Source organism: Lepus europaeus, chromosome 12 (genome assembly GCF_033115175.1).
Source record: "Lepus europaeus isolate LE1 chromosome 12, mLepTim1.pri, whole genome shotgun sequence".
In the NCBI taxonomy this organism is placed as follows: Eukaryota; Metazoa; Chordata; class Mammalia; order Lagomorpha; family Leporidae; genus Lepus; species Lepus europaeus.
The window spans coordinates 95,553,914-95,576,289 of NC_084838.1; the positions used below are offsets into that span (position 1 = coordinate 95,553,914).

The 22,376-nt window shown below is 47.1% G+C and overlaps 1 protein-coding gene across 4 annotated transcripts in view; it reads left to right on the forward strand.

The window, feature by feature from the left end:
• Positions 1-21,119, forward strand: part of ERCC6L2 (ERCC excision repair 6 like 2) — a 130,021-nt gene extending 108,902 nt beyond the window's left edge. For all 4 annotated transcript variants that reach the window (XM_062208551.1, XM_062208554.1, XM_062208553.1 and 1 more), the window contains 2 exons: positions 12,597-12,760; positions 18,502-21,119. In XM_062208551.1, the coding sequence (XP_062064535.1) occupies positions 12,597-12,760; positions 18,502-19,450 (1,113 nt within the window). In that variant the 3' untranslated portion in view covers positions 19,451-21,119. The remainder of the gene's footprint in view (positions 1-12,596; positions 12,761-18,501) is intronic.
• The last annotated feature ends 1,257 nt before the right edge of the window (positions 21,120-22,376 follow it).

Genomic DNA, 22,376 nt, shown 5'->3' on the forward strand with positions numbered 1-22,376 from the left:
CTCTGAACCAGTTGTTCTGTTGTGTGAACGCCATTGTACTTAAAAGGATGGCTAACAAACTGTAGTTGGTCAGACATGAGATTTTGGCACTCTCAAAAATGAACTTGGCAAGTAAGCCACTTCTCGGAAACCATGGACTGTAATTGTTCCCAGTGATAAAATGTAAGTTCCCAAGTAAAAACTAAAATACTGAAAAGCTTCCATCTGCCTCTATCGCTTTGACATCTTCCCAGCACCTGAAAGTTTTTCTAGTAATAACAAAATTATTTTCCAATTTTGTGAAATTAAGTGTGTCACTATTTTGAAGAGTCTCCATAAGTCTGTAAATCGGTATTTTCTAAATGACTAATGAATAATGTTAAAAATCATGCATAGGGGTAAAGATTCACCCAGAGTGTAAGACATACCAATGAATTTTAATTTTTTTTTTTTTTTGACAGAGTGGATAGTGAGAGAGAGACAGAGAGAAAGGTCTTCCTTTTTGCCGTTGGTTCACCCTCCAATGGCCGCTGCGACCGGTGCATCTCGCTGATCCGAAGCCAGGAGCCAGATGCTTCTCCTGGTCTCCCATGCGGGTGCAGGGCCCAAGCACTTGGGCCATCCTCCACTGCCTTCCCGGGCCATAGCAGAGAGCTGGCCTGGAAGAGGAGCAGCTGGGATAAAATCCTGCGCCCCAACCGGGACTAGAACCTGGTGTGCCGGCGCCGCAAGGCGGAGGATTAACCTGTTAAGCCACGGCGCCGGCCATGAATTTTAATTTTAACAATATACTTTTTTTGTGGGTAGGTTTCAGATTTTTGATGACATTAACCTGAATGGAGCTTCAATATACTATCAGAAAGAACCTCCAAAGTTATCTGAAAAGGCTATTAAAATGTGCTTCCCTTTTCTGACTACATTTCTGTGTGAGGCTGATTGTCTTCACATAGTTCTGCCAAAACATACTGCAGCAGATCGCATGCAGAATCAGATGTGTGCACGCGGCCGTCATGGGTGCGGCAGGACTTGTCTCCCCCCATACTCATGTAGCCATTTAAACTCTGGCGTATGTTAATGGTGCATTGATTAAGGGCGGAGACTTGATGTGATTATGGCACCTAGAGGTGGGCCTGGGGGGAGGGCTTTAGGTCACTGGGGGTGTGGCCTCACAGGGTGGTTCTTGAGAGAGAGTTGTTTATTTGAGTCAAGTTCTACTTAGCTGCTCTCTCTTCCTGCTCATCATGTGATCGCACCTCTTTGAATAGCCCACATCAGCCAGACTGTGGACCAGTGATCCTAAAACTGCCAACTGTAAACGTTCCCAAAGAACCTCTTCCTCTTGGGTGTTGTAGTTGAAGTAACGAAAAGGGCAGCTACAGCAGCTGTCTTTTATTAAGCAGATATTAAAGACATTTGCAAAAATATAAAACCTAGCCACTCTTCTAATTTTTTGTTTGCTTTGAAAAAAAGAGTGAGTTTTTTGTTTTGTTAGGTTAAAAAAAATGTATTGATGTTAACCCATAATGGGTACATTGTTATTTTAATGAATTAATAAATACTTTAAATTTTCAATAGATGCAACCCACATAAACACAAGTTCCTTGGGGTCTTCATTAGTTTTTAAAGAAAAGGGGTCCTGAGAACAAAAAGCTTCAGAACTGCTTTCTTAGAGCTCAGGAAAAGAACCACCGAGTCACGTACAGCAGTTCTGGCAGAGTGTGCTCCCCTGTCCCTCCCTCTTCTGCACAACTCAGGAAAGCCTCTCACAACAGGGGAGGGTGAAACCATGGCAGTCCATGCTCATTTACTAAAACAGGCCCGTCGTTCGCCTCTCAGCACCTTGTATGTAAATAATCTGTATCAGACCTCTCAACCAGATGCAGTGTCTCAGTGTCATCTGGGCGCTTGAAACATCCTTCCCCAACACTGGAGAGCCAATGGCAGCCTTGAGCCGCAGCAGCCCAGCAGCCCAGCAGCCCAGCAGCCCAGCAGGAGGGCAAGAAGGAGGCTGCACCAGCCCCTGGGGAACGCAGGCAGGAGTGCGCACCAGCCAAGAAAGGCTGTCTTTAAGCTGTTCTCCACCAGCACCACTCCTCTGTAATCTTCTCCTATAACCGGGGCTAGTTCTTACAGGATCTTCAAGTAATCTACAGAGAAAATATGACAGTGCCATAAATACAACTTAGCACACAGAAAGATGTGAAGTGGAAGTCAAGGCTACAAGATGCTGGGGACCTATCCATTACCACTTATTGGAGATCCTAGGAAGACTGGTAGAACTGTGCATTGTAGATATGAAAGAGACCCACGGGAGTCCGCAGTCCAAAGCACCAATCCCCAAATCCCTCCTTATCCCCCAGACCATGAGGCTCAAAAGGACACAGAACCTCCCCAGGTTTCCACAGTAAGTGGCCAAGTCAGGCCTGATCACAGGGCTCGTGGTATGGAGTTCTATGCCCAGACGGTCACCTGAGAAGGCCCGGATCCTGCACCAGCCTTTGCCTGTAGGCTCCTGTGGACCTTGAGGGCATTAATGAAAAATTCTCATCAGTGCATGTTTGACAAAGGTAACAGCACAGCCTCACCTGGTCCTTTCCCACAGGTTAACTGCTGCAGCCAGAATGGCAGAGCCTGCAAGTTGACGGACCCCAGGGAGATGGAGTTTGAGTGACTCACCTGTAGCATGTGCCCCAGAACACCAACTTGCTCTGCTAGTGCTGTTACTCTGCTGTGCCTTTTAAATAATGGGTAGGACAATTTAAGAGACTTTTTAACTTCGACAAACTCCTCTCATATTTAATTCAACATGTGAGAGTTATTTCCAGTATTATGGGTCTAAAAAAACAAAATTAGGCCCAAAGCAGCCAATATGAAGTTGTCCTTTTGTGACTCAGAAAGCAAGTAGTATTGAAAAAAGAGTTGAGCTGAACTGTAACTATCACTCCTTGCAGGAGGAAAACAGACCCTTCGTTAGAATCTCCCTCTCCCCACAGAAAGGTTTCAGATTTGAATCTATGATGTGTTTACTTTTTCAGAATTGAATGCCATTTCCAAACACGTGCAGAAAGTTTGACTTTCATATGCACTTGTGTAGGTTCCTCTGTAACCAACTGGCTCCTCTCCAGACGATGAGTTCAGAATTCAGAGGTGCCTCAGAGTTGCCCTTGTTTTCTGTTGAGTATTGGAAAACCGCATCTCCCAGAACGTTATCTCCAGGCAGAAACCTTGAATGGATCCCTGAGGACTTTCACTTACTTACCCAAAGATCCTTAAAAGCTCTGGTCACTTTCGACTCTGATACCATTGGAGTGAATTTACCTACACTGTGCTGTATGTTTTTATAGTTCTCCTGGCTTCCTGCTTCGCAAAGACAGGTTTATGACTTTCCATGTGCTTACAGGGTTTGGCCCTTACCCAAAGAGAGGTTTCTTTTTTTAATCTTTTGTTGGAACAGATGTGTAAACAAAAGCATCACCGCTCGAGGTCTAATGCAGAAGGAAGATGAAAGAGTGCTTGATCGTGTAGACCTGTGGCAAGGCTGGCGTGATCCGGCCAGCAGGAGGGCTTGTGGGCCACACGGCGCGCCCTCGCATGCTGGGGACCCGGGATTGTTCTGTGAAGCTCCGTGCTGTTCTCAGGAGCGAGGTGTAAATCCAAGAGCTTTCCTGTGGATGGGCAGATCTTTCCGTGATCTCAGAATCAGAACTTTCAAGTAAGCTTCCATTCGGGCTTCTCCATGGGTCCAAGCCATCTGGACCTTCCAGTTCCTTTGGGAATCCCCTGCTATTCATCTGGGTACTGGAATCGCCTCCCTAATGCACTGGGGAAAACTGCATGCGGCTCTCTCAGCTGTCTCTGTGAAGTGTGTTCTGAAGAGACCAGCCCAATGGACAGACCCACTCCAAACTTGCTTCATGAAAGACTTCGCGAATGGCTGGTTGCCTGTGATGGACAGGCCACCTGTCCTGTCAGGCTGTTCTGCTTCATGGTGCACCGTCCCCCTACCCCCTGCAGGCTGTCTCTGCCACATAGGGGTGTGGATGAGCAGAGCAAAAGGAGTCAGCCCTGCCTGCACTGGCTCTGAATGTGTTTCTAGGAGTTAGCAGGAGCAGCTTTAGAAAGGTGTCAGACTGCCTGGAGTGTTGTCTCCTACCAGAACTTCTAGTGAAACTCACTCCCCTGCCTTGGAAGGTCTCTTGCCCACGTCTTATGGGAACAATGGGTTCAGGAACAACTCTTTATCAACTTTTCTCGCCTCCTTGCTGTTGCTACCTAGGTGCCCTCTATGGTTCTTCACCAATCCACCTCCAAAACTGTATTTTACTTCCAAGAATAGTAATAGAAGTTTGTTTTTTTTTTTTCCTGAAACAGTAGGAACTATTCACTGTAGCTTCCTACTATATAAAGATCGATTCCATAAGTAACCCAGTAAATAGAAAAATGCTAATGTAATCATAGTGGCTGTGAGGTAGGAGGGATCTCCCTTTTTCTCTTTTTCAAGTGTGCTGAAGTCAAAGATTGCTATCTGCAAATCCTTTGAACTGGTTTTATTTTTTCCTACCCTTTCATATTAAAAATGTGTAACTTTTTGCAGTTGAGCCGTTCAATAAATGACTTCTATCTAATGCCTTGAAATTCAGAGTATACTTTTGATTGAAAGGAAAAGGAAAGCACTTATTATCAAAGCTCATTTGAATGTCTCAGACTAGTGGTCTAAATGGAGATAAAGACTTTTCTGCGGTAACCAACAAGACCTCAGATGTCACAGTGAGAAGTAAGTTGTACAGTATAGTGGCTAGTTAGTTATTCTGATAGGAGTTCATCTTGGCTACTTTTGAAAAGAAACTTTTTCCTTACAAAAGTTTCCTCTTATTTATTGTAATCCTAATGTATGCCTTGTAGAACTTAAAATACCGAGGGCCAGCACCGTGGCTCACTTGGCTAATCCTCCGCCTGCGGTGCCGGCATCCCATATGGGCGCTCGGTTCTAGTCCTGGTTGCTCCTCTTCCAGTCCAGCTCTCTGCTGTGGCCCAGGAGGGCAGTGGAGGATGGCCCAAGTGCTTGGGCCCTGCACCCAAATGGGAGACCAGGAGAAGCACCTGGCTCCTGGCTTCATATCGGCGCAGCGCCAGCTGTGGCAGCCATTTGGGGAGTGAACCATCGGAAGGAAGACCTTTCTCTCTGTCTCTCTCTCTCACTGTCTATAACTCTACCTGTCAAATAAATTTAAAAAAAAAAAAAAGAACTTAAAATACTGAAGCTATTATCTAACAAAAAATACACATTATACATTTTTAATTAGTTTTCATATTTTTTCAAATAAATTTTACAAGTACATCAGAAAAATCAGTGATCCGGTAACTACATCAAAATTAAATTAATCCTTGTAGAAATTAAAGGAAAAATGAGAAAGTAAGGAGGGAGAAGGGTAAGATAGGAAGTATAATTATGCTGTTAAAACTGTATTAAGAAATACATGAAATTTGTTCATTTATATAGATATAAAAAATTAAAACAGATATTAATGAAGTCTTTGAATTGAGTCATTTCTAACTTAAACACTGAACCGTGGATAAGTGGGTAGACTATTTTGGCCAAAATATATTAGAACAATTACTATTTCTAGAACCAATATATATTCTAATGCTTTGGTTGACTTAAATTTTTTATATTCTGAATTTTATTTTATAAAGATAATATGTTTTGCATCTAAAATTTAATTGTATCAGTGAAATTAAGACTAACATAATTAGCACTGGCCTTTTTCCTTTGTAGACCTATTTAGCTGTGGTCTAAAGGGGGACGGTCCTTCCCTACTTCCTCAACTTTCAGCGGACCGTTCCATACAGGAAGTATGTCTGCAGGAGGAAGAACTGTCACTGCTCAGAGCCAGCGTGGTGACACAGCAGGTTAAGTCGCACCATGCGATGCTGGCATCCTGTACTGGAGCACCAGTTCCAGTCCCAGCTGCTCTTCTTCCTATCCAGCTCCCTGCTAATGCACCTGGGGAGTCATCAGAGGGTGGCCCAAGTGCTTGGGCCCCTGCCAACCACATGGGAGACCCGGATGGAGTTCCCTACCTCTCACTCCTGGAGGCCATTTGGGGAGTGAACAACAGTGGGTGGAAGCTAGATAGATAGATAGATAGATAGATATATCTCCCTCTCCCTTTCTCTCTGTAATTCTACCTTTCAAATAAATAACTAAATCTTAAAAAAAAAAAAAAGTTACTATTCATGAATTAGAATTAGTACTTAGGTATTCTCTGATCAATTGGATCTCTTAAGTAATCTCCTGTTCTCATTCAATTAATATCAGGATCAAGTGGATTTAAAAAGAACAAAAAAAGAAAAAAGGAAACTAGGAAGTTTAGCCCATGGTTTTGGAGGCTGAAAGTCCAACCTCAGGTGGGCCCATGGCTTGGCCCCTGCTGAGGACTCCCCTGGCTGTGTTGCAGTGTGACAGAGAGCATCCCCCTGGCTGTGTTGCAGTGTGACAGAGAGCATCGGGCTGGGAAGGGCCTGCGAGAGAGGCCTGTGGGGAGCCCGGAAGCCGGGGAGGTCAGGGGCCGGGCTCGCTCCTGTAACAGCTCACTCACTCGGGAAGTGGATTGTTTTAACTCTGTGTTTACATTAGCTGGGAATGATAGCTAGGTTTCTTACATTACGGAGAAGCCTTAATTTTTAGTAAGTGTTCTGAAAGTTGGATTTGATTGTCTAACACAGATACTGTAGAGGGAGGCCTAACCAGTAATTTATGGAAATAATCATGAACATAGCAACTGCTGGGTTAGAAATTACACTTTGATAAGCATGACGCTTTCTAAAACAGAGTAGCAGCAGTGATACATATACTGTGAGAATACTGTGCAAACTTCCGCACAGTTCCCTCCTTACTGTTAAAACTAGAATCATAATGACAGAATTGAAAGGAACTTTCTTAAGGCAAATCTGGACAGATATTTTTGAAGGAACTTTTTTTAGAAAAAGGATCCTTTGGGGACTTTGACAGAAACCAGGAATTGCTCCTCCCCCTTCCATTGCAGAATTCCCTATCAGATACAGCACAGTGGTCCAGTTGTACTGAAGACAGCTTAGAGAAGAAGGGTCCCTAGCTCTGGGGGGACCCTGGGAGATAAGGTTTGCAGGCAGCCTTGAGGAGCTGGAGGGAGAAGGAAATTGATTTCCCCCTGAGAGCCTCAGAAGGAATGCAGCCCTGCCAGCACCCTGACTACGACCTGCCGACCTGCCGAGATGACAGATAGTCAGCCTGTGTTGTTAGAAGCCACTAATTTGGGGGCAGTTTGTTCTGACAGCAATAGAACATCAATGCATTACCCCTAAACTCACACATAGATTATACATTTAACCTCAGGGCAGTCCTTCAGATCACAGTAAGCTTGGGCAAGCACACCAGCTCCTGACGTCTTTTTAATATAACCAGGCTAAATACCAAATTTTGTCTTACAGTCTTGTTTTGGAAAAGCATCCGTTGTCTACTAACAGGAAAATCTAAAACGAGGTAGTTTTTTTTAAAACTGAAGGGTAGCCTATTGAGTCCATGTGAGAAGATAATTTTATTGTCTAAAAGAATCAGGATTTAAAATGTGGAATATTGGGCAAAAATTAAAGATCTACAGGTCTGATTGCTGTGGTTATGAAAGCTGATTCTCCCTGAAAGTCTATAAAATGGAGTGAAGAAGGTACCTGCAGGATGTGAACTCTGTTACCCTGCCAAGGCCATAGGGATCCAGAGTGTTAGCGTAGGTCGTTGAAAACCGCCATTGCCTGGCATGATCGGCCCACGGCGTCCCAGCCTGCGATTCTGAGATGCAAGTGTTCTTGCTTGGCCCAGTTCCTTCTCTCTCTCTCTTTTTTTTTTTTTTTTTTTTTTTTCAGACAGAGTGGACAGTGAGAGAGAGACAGAGAGAAAGGTCTTCCTTTTGCCGTTGGTTCACCCTCCAATGGCCGCCGCGGTAGGCACACTGCGCTGATCCGATGGCAGGAGCCAGGTGCTTCTCCTGGTCTCCCATGGGGTGCAGGGCCCAAGCACTTGGGCCATTCTCCCCATTCTCCACTGCACTCCCTGGCCACAGCAGCGAGCTGGCCTGGAAGAGGGGCAACCGGGACAGGATCGGTGCCCCGACCAGGACTAGAACCCAGTGTGCCGGTGCCGCAAGGCGGAGGATTAGCCTAGTGAGCCGCGGCGCCGGCCCAGTTCCTTCTCTTCTACTTGCTGCTTTTACCCCATCCCCACCTGCCCTCATACTCGTCAGCAGTTTTTTCTTGGGGATCGTCAAAAAGGAGAAAACTTTTTATTAGGAACTTTCAGGATGTTCATCTTGTTTTGTGTTGGGAATTGAATGCGTCAAATCCCTTTCAAACTTATCTTGAAAGATAACTCTTTTCCCTCCTTATTAATAAAGTAATGTTGACATTACCGATTGATAGGAAGCTCTGATGTACCCTGGCCACCTGGCATTTTGTGCTTGTCCATCAGAACCACAGTGGGCAGCTTTTGAAGATGCCAGTTTATTATTGTTGGGAATGATTTGCTGCTACAGTTGTTTTTGCCTATCTCAGCAAAATGTACCTGAATATAATTTAGGAGGAAGATAAATGTTCCATGTTTCCTCAAAATGGCACTGTGGTATAGCAGATGTGAGCTGCCACTTACAAGGCCAGCATCCCATATCACAGCACCAGCTCAAGGCCTGGCTACACTGCTTCCTGCTAATGCACTTGCAGTGGATGGTGACCCAAGTACTTTGGCCCCTGCCATCTATGTATGAGACCCACCTGGGTTCCTGGATCCTGGTTTTAGCCTGGCTTAGCCCTAACTGTTGCAGCATTTTGGGGAGTGAACCAGCAAAAGAAAGATGCATTTCTTTCTCTCTCTCCCTCTCCCTCCCTCTCCCTCCCTCTGCCTCTCCCTCTCTCCCTCTCTCCCTCTCTCTTCTCTCCCTCTCTCCCTCTCTCCCTCTCTCCCTCTCCCTCTCCCTCCCTCCCTCCCTCCCTAACAAAGAAGTAAATTTTTCTTTTAAGAAAAAAAAAATGGCCTGTCACTTGAATCCCCTAAGGGTAGGGACCTCTTTGTATATATAAACATCTTCGTATCACAAATGTGTAGCATGGTGACAAGAACATAATAGGTGCTTAGTAAATATGTATAGAATGAGAAGCCACTCTCTACCTTCATTCATTAAATGTGTGCCACTTCAGTCCATTCAATCCATTTCTATCAAAAGAAAAATACCATCTGTAAGAGTCTGTGACTGATAAACTCTGGTAGTATTTGTCTGAAGCTTTCCTAAATGATAGTTACTTGCCATAGAATGTGAGGTTGACAGGTGTTTGCTCTGCATACATTGAAGATACTACCTTCTGGTGGTGATGGTATGGAGAAGTCCGATCTTTGTCATTTCTTTGTAGGGTACTTTGTCTTCTCTCCCTAGTAGTTTTTAAGATACTCCCTGTGTTTATTTTCTCTTTCCCACTAGGAATTCCCCTTTTTCAGTTTGAGGGTTTTTTGCCTTCTTTCAGTTCTCTGCCACCATGTCTTGGATGCTGACCCTCCTAGCGTTTTGTAGATCTGCCGCGGTTCCTAAGATGCTACAAGTCCTCGGTTCTTTATCTCTGCACTACATTCTGAGGAACTTGTCATTATCAGCTACCTCTGTAGGCCTGTTTAGTCTGTTGCTTAACCCATACTTTGAGTTTGTTTCTGTCTCTATTTTTTATTTCAAATCTGTAGCTCCTTTTTGTATCTGGTTCTTTCTCAGCTCTGCCTGTTTAAAGCCCACTTCTTGCTAATGGATTCTATTCCTTCTTTTGTTTCTGGACATACTAATAATTTAGTCTCTTTCAGATACTTTATTATCTATAACCCCAAGAATAGAGTTCTCATATTTGGGTATCTGCCCACTTTCACAGTGACAGGTTTTATGTGGTTTTTTTATATATATATATATTTTTGTCTTAACTACTCTTTTTTTATCCCCCCCTTTGGAATCACAAGCATTCTCTAGATTATGGAAGTCTTCCTATGGTGTGTTTTTGTATTCACCCCTCATTGAGATCAGTGGTTTTCCCTGGTTTGGGGCCAATTTTTTAACATTGATTTTCAGTGTAGATTTTACATACCACCCAGGTGGTGCAAATCAGATCCCACAGATGTTGCCAGCTGGGCATTCCACCTCCCTCCCCTCCCCACCCCCAGCAGTTCTAGAGTAGGATGGCGGGCAGCTTCTAGCCTGTGTCCCCAGATTGGGCCTTCCCTCCCCTCCCCACCCCCAGCAGTTCTAGAGTAGGATGGTGGGCAGCTTCTAGCCTGTGTCCCCAGATTGGGCCTTCCCAGCTTCGATTTACAAATTGGATGCCTTTTCATTCCAGTTGTGGTTGATGTCTTTGTTCTTACTCCCGCAGTTAAATCATCTCCCACTCCCTCCATACTTGGGGTCTTGTAGGTTGTAATTCAATTGCCACATTGGGGCAACGGAGCTCCAGCCCTGCCCACTGCTGTGTAGTCACGTCCTGGTTTTTGGCACCTAGGGATTTTACTTTCTTACTCTGATTCGTTGATATCATTAGTAAATTGTGCCCAGTATTTCTGTTTGGTATGTGGTGGGGACTTTTTGCCTATGCACACTATACCTGTTCACAGGGAAATTTTTTGGTTGACCCACAGTGGTAACCATTTACATTAAGCAAGCAACCATGACCTAAAAGTAAGTGTGCTTCTTTCTGTAATTTAACTACCTATAGTTAACATTTTAAAACTACTAAGTATTCCAGTCCAGGAGCACTTAAAAAGTAGACTCTATGGAAATGATTTCTTATTTAATTATCAATGTAAAAATTACTACTTTTACAAGCTTATTTACCTATGTAAAAATTAAATGACTGAAAGACTGCTTATGAATTTTGAGAGGAATTCCTGAGTTTGAAAGTGTTAGATATTCCAGGGTGGACGTTTGGTGCAGTCAGTGGTTAAGATGCCACTTGGGTACCCACACCCCATAGGGGAGTACCAGGGTTGGAATGCCGGCCCCACTCCCAGGCCCAGCTTTAGGCCAGTGCACATCCTTGGAGACGGCAGGTGATGGCTCAGGTAGTTAGATCTCTGCTTCCCATATGGGAGACCCGGACTGAGTTCTCATCTTCTGCCTTCAGCCTGGCCCAGTCCTAGCAGTTGTAGGAATATGGGGAGTGGGCCAGTAGATGAGAGATCCCTATCTGTCTATGTCTTTGTCTCTCTGCCTTTCAAATAAATAAATTATTTTTAATTATATATCCCATTCTTTTACCATCATTTATATGATCATTAATTTCTATCTTTATCAGGGATAACAGATATTAGCTTGTATATCAGTATGCCCACTCACAGTCTTCACAATAGAAATACCATAATATCGCCAGTCATGTTATGTCTAAGAAACATATAAGGCCAGCGCCGCGGCTCAATAGGCTAATCTTCCGCCTGCAGCGCCGGCACACCGGGTTCTAGTCCCGGTCGGGGTGCTGGATTCTGTCCCGGTTGCCCCTCTTCCAGGCCAGCTCTCTGCTGTGGCCCAGGAGTGCAGTGGAGGATGGCCCAAGTGCTTGGGCCCTGCACCCGCATGGGAGACCAGGAGAAGCACCTGGCTCCTGGCTTCAGATCAGCGTGATGCGCCGGCCACAGTGTGGCAGCCGCGGCGGCCATTGGAGGGTGAACCAACAGCAAAAAGGAAGACCTTTCTCTCTGTCTCTGTCTCTTTCTCTCTCTCTCATTCTCTCTCTCTCTCACTATCCACTCTACCTGTCAAAAAAAAAAAAGAAAAGAAACATATGAAAGTACTTTCTCCCTATATAAGTATCATCTTTTTTGTTTGCTTGCTTGCTTGGGAGACAGAGTGGGCTCCCTGGGGTAGACCACAGCTAGGACCAGGAGCCTTCCCCAGTCCAGGTCATCTGTGTGTCTGAAAGGACCCCGACTGACTGAGCCATCAGCCCTGCAAGCGTGTGCCTTAGCAGGAAGCTGGCACCATGAGTAGAGCAGGACTTGAGTGCAGGTACTCCGAAATGGACTCCACATAACCACCGGCCCAAATGCCTGCCCCCAGGGGTCAGCCTTTTATAGATGTGGGTTGGCATCTTCTGACAATGCAGAATCTGGTTCATTTCACCATAGTGAGTATTGGTAGAAATTAAATAAATAAGACATTGTCCTTATTTGACCAAAAATGACTATTTTTCCAGACTTAGCTTTGTTGTTGTTGTTGTTATTTTTTAAAGATTTATTTTTATTTATTTGAAAGGCAGAGTTACAGAGAGAGGTAGAGACAGAGAGGTCTTCCATCCACTGGTTCACTCCCCAAATGGCCGCAGTGGCTAGAGCTGCACCAATCCGAAGCCTGGAGCCAGGTGCCTCTTCCCAGTCTCCCACACGGGTGCAGGGGCCCAAGGACCTGGGCCATCTTCTATGCTTTCCCAGGTCATAGCAGAGAGCTGGATTGGAAGAGGAGCAGCCAGGACTAGAACCCATATAGGATGCCGGCGCTTCAAGCCAGGGCTTTAACCCGCTATGCCACAGCGCTAGCCCTGCAGACTTAGTTTTCTCTTCCTTTCCTTTTTCTCAGACATGTGAAGAAAAAGTGACTGCAGAGAGAGACCAGCCACCAAGTGAAGGAGGCGTTTCGTTTCCTCTGTACGTTCCACACCCCGTGAGCCAGAAGAAGAAAAGGGTCTACCGGACAGAGCAGACCACCTTCATAATCGGAGAGACGCCAAGAGGAATCCGCAGGTACGTCGTCCGTGACAGGCACTAGACTCTGAGAACTCTCAAGACACACAGCTCCTAGTAAGACACACAGATGATCTGGGTTATAGCCATATTTCAGAAAAGCCTGAACTTGTACACTTTAAAAAATGAATTCCAAACCTTTTACGTGTTTTTAGAAAGCTGATCCCTAAATTTATTTTTAATGAAGTCATTTTGTATAAAGAAATGAAATAATTAAGTGCATTTTATTCATTCATTCTTCGGCTATGTTTTGGGCACCTAATATGTGCCCAGGGGCATTGTGCTGAGTGCTGAATATGGTGTAAAAACAGATAAGGCGTAGAGCTTATCGTGTAGTATGGCAGGGCTTGGCATTGAGCCATAGAATTTTAAAAAATGAACGCTTACAAATAAATAGTTGGGAAATGGTAACTGAGAAGAAATGGGCTGGCTGCCGTGGTAGAGAATGGGACGTGTCTGTGTGGGGCAGGGTGGGGCCGTATGACCTTCTGCAGGGCAGTGTGGGAAGCCCTTTGTGCACAGGCGGCACTCGGGTCAAGTCCTGAAGGGTAACCATGCAGGGCCCCAGAGGAGAGCACCTCGGAGGCGGGCGGCGGCTTGGTCTGCTCCAGGCCCTGAAAGCAGACCAGAGGAGTTGGTGCCCAACAAGTAAGCAGAGAGTGATGCGAGGTGGAGGTGGAGACCCAGGCGACGCAAGGCCAGGGAGGCCCCAGAGACTTGTGGCAAGAGTGTCCATTTTGTTTTGAGTGCAGCAGGAAGCTGTCAAAGAATGCGTGATCCAACGTGTGTTTGCTGAGATGGCACCAGCTCCCCTGTGCACAAGAGCAGCAGGACACAGGGTGGTTTGCCCAGGAACGCCTGCCATGGGGGCTAGAGCCAGTTTAGTCGTGGACCAGTCTGGGAAAGAGAAGGAACGAGGCTGACTCCTAACTTTCTGTCCTGAGCAACAGAGCAGACTTACTGAATGGGGAAAACCAGGAGAACAGGAAGCTTGGAATGAAAAATACTCCGGAGTTCTGCTCATGTGACACATGATAGTCTATCGATACACTGAATAGGCAGCAGCTTTGCCGCTGTGGACTGGGGGCTGGGGGTTTACATTTGGAGTCATCAGCGTAGAGTCAGAAGTGGATTTCAGAGCCATGGGACTGTGTGAACAGGCTGGGAACGGAGCCCAGGAGGGAGCAGCCCAGGACAGAGCCCAGGGCAGAAGTCCTCCAGGGTGCTCCACGGGCAGAAACACAGTTCAGAGTCCTGACTTCCCAGAGAAGTAAGACTTTCTGGAGAGCTTACCTGTATCACAGGCTACAGAGAGCCAGAATCAGATGGCGTGGGGAAGTGCCTGCTGGCGCAGGCGGCAGAGAGCTCACGGGCTGCCTTGGCATGGGCCTTCTGAGAATCTGTGGCAGATCCCGGGGTGGGGTGAGCCAGCAGGGAGAGGGGCACTCGCGGCGGCTCTCTAAGAATGGTTGTAAGAAGGAGCAAGAGATGGAAGCATTGCAGCATCATGGGTACTTTTTTTTTTTTTTTTTTTTTTTTTTTTTTTGCAGGGGTGGTGGTGGTTTATTTGTTTTTTAAGTTAGGAAGACAATAGATCTTGTTTGTGTGTGGAAAGAAAAGATCACTTAGAAAAAAAATAAATCATACCGGAGAGATGATGACAGTCAAGTCCCAGAGGCAGGCGACGGCAGCATCCAGGCCCCCTGGCGGAGGTCCGGCCTTTGCCATTCAGGGAAGGGACAGACATGGACACGGATGTCGTATGTTCTCAGTGAATCAAATCCATCCATTCGGAAGGCGAGAGATCTAAGGAGAGAAGTTATGAAGTCAATTATTCATAGAGTTGGAAACGGAGCTTGGTGGGACTGGAATTCCTGGGTGCCGTGAAGTCCCTATCCGAGAGTAATTCCACGCGTGCAGGTTTCATTCAGCAAGCTTCACTCTGTTGTAGACATGCAACGGGAGACGGCTGGGTTCTGCCAGGGGTTAGAATGGAAGAAGAGAGAAGCTAGCAAGCTTCAGGAAGGTCATAAAGGAGTGACTATGACATTGAACACGAGACAGAGTGGAGGCTGACGGGCAACAAGAAAGCAAGAGTGGTGACTCAGAAGACTTGAGGTCACAAGTGTGTCACAGCATTGTTGTCATGGGCAGAGAAATGAAATAATTAAGTGCATTTTATTCACTCATTCTTCGGCTATGTGTTGGGCACCTAACAAGACGAGGGAGAAATGGTTTAGCTGGGTAACATCATCCTTAAAGAGGGGAGAACTTTTAGGAGAAAACCAAGGTCTGGAAGCAGCAAAGTGAAGGGCGAACCCCGAGCCAGAGAGCCCCGCTCTGCACAGACTACGTGGGAGGAGGCGTTGTCCTCAGGGGACAGGAGGGCCGTTCAGCTTGGGAACAGAAGACACAGGGCAGCAGGGAGGTCATTGCCTGGTGCCAGGGCCACCAGGCATGATTTGGGAGGGTGAGGGGCTGGAGCAGATGGGAGAAAAGGCATTTGGAACACATGACCTGAGAAAGCAGGGCAGGGCCATGGTTGGACTGGTTCTGGTGGCTCCTGGGGACAGGGAGGGAACAATGCTGGCTCTGTGGGGTCAAAGCACTTCGTGTAGGGGTGTTGGCTACTTCCAGACTATTGGACATCAGCTTTCCCTGGGAGGGCTGACCCCCAGCCCCTCTGGGTGCTGAGTGGCAGGTGGGCTGCACAGAAGGTGAGCACCTCCCCCGGCCACCTCGGCAGCGCCATGTCCTCACAGACAGGCCCGCGGCGGCTGCGTTGCAGGGTGTGCCTTTCCCTGAGCACAGTCGCCCGTCTTGAGGGAGCGCATGTGTCTTCATCCCTGCCCGCACCGTGTGCAGAAGCACAGAGGGCACGCGGGCGGTGATCTGTGTTTGCCTCCCTCCAGCCGCGGGACTAAACGTCTCCTGCGCAATGGAGAGGGGAAGGGTGTCTGGTGTTAGAGCCCCGGAGCCTGACTCAGCACAGTGCCTGAGCAGCTGACGCCCCGTTTCCTGCTCTCCCCGCTAGCCAGTCAGGCTCCAGGCCCAGGCCACACTGCAGCCTCGTGGTCATCTGGATGAAGTGTTCAGCCTGCTGTCCCTTCAGAAAGCTTAGGCAGGATCTTCAGAAAGGTTCTAGCTGTGCTGCTCCCCCAGGTCCTCAAGAAAAGGGGAGAGGATGTTGTGTGTTATCCCCTGATACACAAATACTATCGGGACGTTTGCCGGAAGATCCCTCCCACCTGCCCTGAATGGCATATGGGAGTCTACTCCGGTTTACTTGTTTTCTGCACAAAGTGGCTAGCTTGTGCCCCTTGGGTTACCTTGCAGCGTCTTAGATTCTTAGAGAAAACTCTTCGGAAGACCCAGAATTCTGGCAGTGAGTTGGAAGGCAAAGTAAACCGAATGATGATGTATCCCATCCTCTGGTGTAAAGGGTAAACTGTGTGGCCTCATTTACGTGCAGTCTGTTGAAGTACAGCAGAAGACACAGCTGCCCTGGCACAGCAAGCCCTGCAGGGCCACAGGCAAGCTCACAGGCAAGGTCACGGCTCCAGCGCGGCAGAGGTGGAGTTACTACGGCCACTGTGAAGCACCACCAAGCCTTGGGTAAATAAAAGACACCGGCTTGTAACCTCAGCAGTCACTTAATCTTTAGACAGACTGAGTATGAGAGTGAATTTGGAGATGGTGGGTAAAGTAATACTCTCTCATTACTCCCAGCGTTCCCGCAAGAGCACGGGCAGCTTCCAGGACAGAAATGTGGGTGCTTGTGTTTGTGTTACTAAATGTTGCATTGGAGACGACGTGCCTGTTGGGCAGGTGTGAACAGCATCTAGATGTGGGTCCGTCAACAGGTCAGCAGCGTGAGGACCGGAAGCCATGAGAGCAAGCGTGCACTGTGGCCGCCCACTAGCATTAAAGGAAACCAGGCTTTATGTCCCTTGGTCTGGGTGGCAAAACATAGAAGTGGCTTTGGAGCACCTCCCTTCATACATTAAGTACAAATCATCGGTTCACCCTGAGGGTTCTGCCTGGTGTGTGGGATGAACTTCAGACTTGGTGACCTCGGCCTGCAGACCCCTTGTGATGTTCAGCCTCTTCCCGAGCAGTTTCTCCTGCCCTTCTGTGTACCTATGCCCTCCCTCCTCTCTCTCTCTCTCTCTCTCTCTCTCTCTCTGGAAGGCTTCCTCATTCTCCCTGTCTGATTCAAGGTGACTGGGAGAAGCCTCCCCTACCCATCCTGCCCACTACCCATCACTGGCTTAGGAGCCCCTGCAGGGAGCGCCAAGGGGACCCTGCATTTAGCTCCTTCATGGGGTTCACGATGCCATCCTGGTTTGCTTTTCTTGCACATCTCCCATGACTAGATTGCAAACTCTTAAAGATAAGAGTCTGAGGCTTGTTCACCATTGTATAGTTCCTGCTACTCTGCCTAGCACATAAAAATGTGGTGCTGAATGAATAAGTGAATATTTTAAGGAACTACTATATAAAATAGAATTCTGAAACTTTGAGACTGTTCACCACGTGCTGCAACACCATGCATGGCATATGTGTACAGATGCTGGGCCCTCCTCACACGTGGCCCAGACTCTGCACCGGCAAAGCCTACACCCTGTCAGAGTCGGGCTGACACCGTCAGAAGCTGTTCCCACGGCTCCGGAGGTGAGGACACCCAGGTACAGGTGTTAGCCGGTTGGGCTTCTGGTGAGGGCCCTTGTCCTGGCTTGTGGAGGCTCACCTTCTCAGTGAGTGCTCCCACAGAGAGGAAAACAGATGCAGAGACAGACTGTGCTGGCTCTCTGAAATCTCTCTGTCGGAGGACTGATCCTCCCGGATGAAGGCCCCATCCTCATGATGTCCTTTGCCCCTAACTGCCTCCTGAAGGCCCTGTCTCCGTATGTCGGTGCATCAGAGAGCAGTACTTCAACAAGACTGGGCGCCTGGAACGGGCAGGAGACACAGTTCAGTCCCCGGCACCCCAACCTGGAGCCAGGAGCAGAGCCCGTCGCTCGAGGTCTCCGCCCATTTGATCCCAGGGTTCCAGAAGGCCCATCCCCTCACACGTGCACATAACGGTGGTGATCAGTATCTTACACCAAGAATGCGGCTCACTTCTGCCCACCGCATCTGACTTCCTGGGTTAGCTGTCCGTGCTGAGGTCGGACCCTCTGGGCAGGGGTGGGGAGAGTCTGGCTTCCTCCGAGAAGGACTTTGCTGAGGCTCATCAACAACTGACATTTTCACGCTCTGTGGCTAGATGAAAGGGAAAAAGGAGCGCGAAGGAAAAGGTGCTTCCTTCTCCATTTTTGAGGATTTTCCTTTTTCTATTCATTAAGATCCTTTGTTGACAATGTGTCATGAGACCTGAATGCAGTATAGACTTTCAATCTGCATTATGTAAATTATGATTCTCACGTCCCTCATAAATCAGCCCACTGGAGGAGTAGCATGCTGGGATCTCATAATTCATAGGAAATACCTTCCAGTATAAATCAGGGTAACTTTAAAAGCTGGTGATTTCATGAGCTAAAATATTTTTCTCAGTAGCATAAGGAGAAAGATCACATACCACTAGGATGAAACACATTTTCATTATGGAAGCAAGCAAACATACGCCGGAGGAACAGGATCGCATTGCTTTGCCTCTGCACTTCCTATCCTTTATGATGTGTTCTTTAAAAATAAAGTGTACTAAAAGTAACCACTGGTTTTATTCATTAAATCTCCAGAAAACAATTTGAAGAAATGGCCTCTTACTTTCACCTGTCTTCTGTAAAGGAATTTGCGAGACAGATAACTAGTGCCACATCAGAAGAGCGGCGGGAAATGCTCGAAGACTTTTATGCTTCTCAATACCCAGAAGTGAAAGGATTTTTTACAGCAGGTGCTGCTTCAGAATCCATCAAATCCGCCAGCGTCAGGAGTAAATCCCAAAAAGGAGAATCTCGCATCAGAGGAAGGTTGTCAGATTCTGAAGCCTTGACATTTAAAGAGTCAACCAACAGCATTTCTCACACCTGCAGCCCAGCAACCCGTAAGGGAAAATCAATTCAGTTTCCCAGTCACAGTTCCTGCCAAGAAGAAGCGCTTCCTAGTGATGCAGGAACTCTTGGCTCTACCCAAGGGGTTGATGATGGGAAACACAGCCACGCATCCAAAGGTGCCGGGACATCCAGTTCCCTGGACGGAAACTCCAAGGGGCAGGAGAGGAGGTTGGCAAATGCCGGGAAAGACCAACAGGGCACCAGCGAGGCGGGCGTTTCAAGAAGCAGGTTGCGCTGCAAACCGGAAAGCAAGAAGACAGAAAGCCCCGGTGCAGAGGACGCCTCTGTGGCAGGCCTACTGGGCGACACCTCTATTCTTGAGGACCTCTTTAAAACGCCCAGGAGCGGCCCCACACGACTGCCCAGGAAAGCCCTTTCAGGGCCTGTGGAGAAAGCAAAGCAGCGGCCCAAGGATTTCTGGGACATCTTGAATGAGCAGAGTGCCGACAGCCTCAGTAAATTCACCGACTTGGCCGTCATCGAGACCCTGTGTGAAAAAGCCCCCTCCAGGAGCAGAGGGGAGCAAGAAACGTCTCTCTGGAAGTCCAATGAGAAGTTTTTGTGGAAGACATTCCAATCGAGTGACACAGATGAGAACACAACCAACAACACGCAGAGAGGAGCAGAGGCCTGAAAACGGAGCGATGTGCCCGTGAGCTCCAGCCACCCCTGCGCGCTCTGCCTCGGACACAGCTGTCTCCACACAAGACTCCATTACATTCTCGCGTTAGGATGTTTGAAAGCCTAAAATATTACCGTGGCTTGTCTTCTTTGATATCCATATGGATCTTTTAGGAAGCAACCTTGTATTTTATCATAAACCTCTGTTGTGAGATGAGAAAGATTCTAGATGTGTTATCGGAAGGCCTGGAACAATTTTCTTAGCGTGTAATTACGTGACCGGAGGTAAGCCACTTTCCCTGAGGTGCATCTGTTTGCCAACATGAACGATGAAGGGTTTGAACCTGATCAGTGCGAGTGTCTCTTCCAGTTTAAAAAAGCTTTGGTTCAGGGGCCGGCGCCGTGGCTCACTAGGCTAATCCTCCGCCTTGCGGCACCGGCACACCGGGTTCTAGTCCCAGTCGGGGCACCGATCCTGTCCCGGTTGCCCCTCTTCCAGGCCAGCTCTCTGCTGTGGCCAGGGAGTGCAGTGGAGGATGGCCCAAGTGCTTGGGCCCTGCACCCCATGGGAGACCAGGAGAAGCACCTGGCTCCTGCCATCGGATCAGCGCGTTGCACCGGCCGCAGCGCGCCTACCGCAGCGGCCATTGGAGGGTGAACCAACGGCAAAGGAAGACCTTTCTCTCTGTCTCTCTCTCTCACTGTCCACTCTGCCTGTCAAAAAAAAAAAGCTTTGGTTCACTCTCCCAAGTTCCATTCAGTCATAGGCCAAGTCATGCCCACCCACCCTCTAAATCAGGTGTACATAGATGTGTTTCTTTCCTATGATTCGGAAAATAATTGTGTTTTCCTAGGTATCATGTTCTAGTATTATTAAATTATTTTAGACTAAAGCCATAGCTAGTAATGAATGTATGGTATGATATTAAAATGGCAATTTTGTAGCAGCTCAGAATCCAGGGGTTAATGCTGTATGCCTATGATATTATTTGAGACGTGATGCTGAAGTAATATGATTATTTATCAATAGCCACAGACACCAGTGCCTCAACTTTTTATACAACTTTGATGATTTAATTGAGATCAATAAACCTTTGCACAGTGCTTTTACATGTGATGAACTAGGAAGAAATAAAGAAACATTTGGTTTTATTTGAAATTGTTATATTTGTTGAATTTAATCTATATGGTTTATAACCAAAGTGGGACAGTCTCATAGCTGAATTCGTTTAGACACATCCACTCAGTCCCTGTGTTCCGTGCTAGATGGGATACAGCTACAGGTGAAGGAAAGGGCGTCCTGTCTATAAAGAACCACATCTGTTGGGCTCCCGGCGTGGTGCCTGGCACAGGGTGGGCAGGGATCTGAGGCCTCACTGGTGTGTTCTCCCACCTTCCCCTCCCCTCAGCCAGGCTCACAGCGCTCTGAGGAAGAAGTGTGCTTCAGGAAGTGGCTGTGTGCAGTGTCATTGTTGCTAACCGCAGAGGGCCCCTGAGCACCCAGCTGGTACAGTCATTGCTCAGAGGTGAACAAAAAAATCCTTTCTCCAGAGACCCAATGGCCAAGTATATTTTTCTTTGGGACAACAATGTTTTGCCTTAGAGAACCATGAAATATATTTTGTATCGTCACCCATTACGTATAGACTCGTGCGTGTTGAAATAAAATGTTCATAAAGTAATGTTTACCTTTAAGGCATGCAACTGTGTTATTTTTCTCTCCTAGGCTGGTGTGGGTGTGTGTGTTGATGCTGTCATAACCCCATAGATTGATTTCCTGGTCACTAATGTTGGGAACCATGACTTGGAAACCAGTGCTTAAGGTTATATAGCTGGTCATTTGTTTGCCACTTGCAGCTGAGTTGTGTCCAGACTTCTCAGACTTCAGCCACTGAGGGTCTTCCTATAAAATAAACACATAATGCATCGGTCTGCAGTAGACCTGGCAGGTAGATGTCGTTAGCCTTCCGTGTGCTCAGCCGTCTGCAGCTCTGAGAAGCAGTTACCACTTCATCTCAGTTATACACAGGACAGGAGCATTCAGACACTTAATAAAACACATCTCTCATAAGATACCTTTAAAATCTTTTACATATACATGACCTTAGAATCAAAATGATATTCATACAAATATTAGTTACACATCGGCATAACATAAAGAAATGCTATCAAAGTGACTTTTATCAGTGGTAGTCCAAATGGAAGAAGAAACATAGACCTGAGCTTAAAAATTAGTTTCTAACACATTCATCATTATTATCACTTAGCAACAGGCAGGGTACAAAGTTCAGTGTCAAGAGGAGCCAGTCAGTGTTTCAAGGGAAGCCGTCAGAGTTGACTCTCTTCGGTGCACCAATATTTGGTTCCAGCGTTAACGACTCTGGGAACAGACGCCATGAAAGGGCTGTAGCAGGAGCCCCTCCTACCCTCACTCCCCTGGTGAGGTTCTGCCAGCTGCACCGGTATGATGAAGCCAATCCCTCAGCTGCTTTCTGCCCTTTAAATTTTTTATTTATTTTTTATATTTATCTGAAAGAGTTATAGAGAGGCAGAGAGAGATCTTCCATCTGCTGGTTCATTCCCCAGATGGCTGTAACGGCCAGAGCTGCGTTGATCCGAAGCCAGGAGCCAGGAGCTTCTTCCGGGTCTCCCATGCAGGTGCAGGGGCCCAAGGACTTGGGTCATCTTCTACTGCTTTCCCAGGCCATAGCAGAGAGCTGGATCAGAAGCAGAGCAGCCATATGGGATACCAGCGCTTCAGGCCAGGAGTTTAACCTGCTGCACCCACAGCACCAGCCCCCAGGCCTTTCAATTATAAACAGACTGGGTCACTGGTATTCAGGCAGTTTTAAAAGCAGCTGAATTATACTGTAGAAGCTCCGTTATTGAAACAATTAAATTGGAGATCTGACAGTCGCAGCAGCACTGCCGTGACTCCA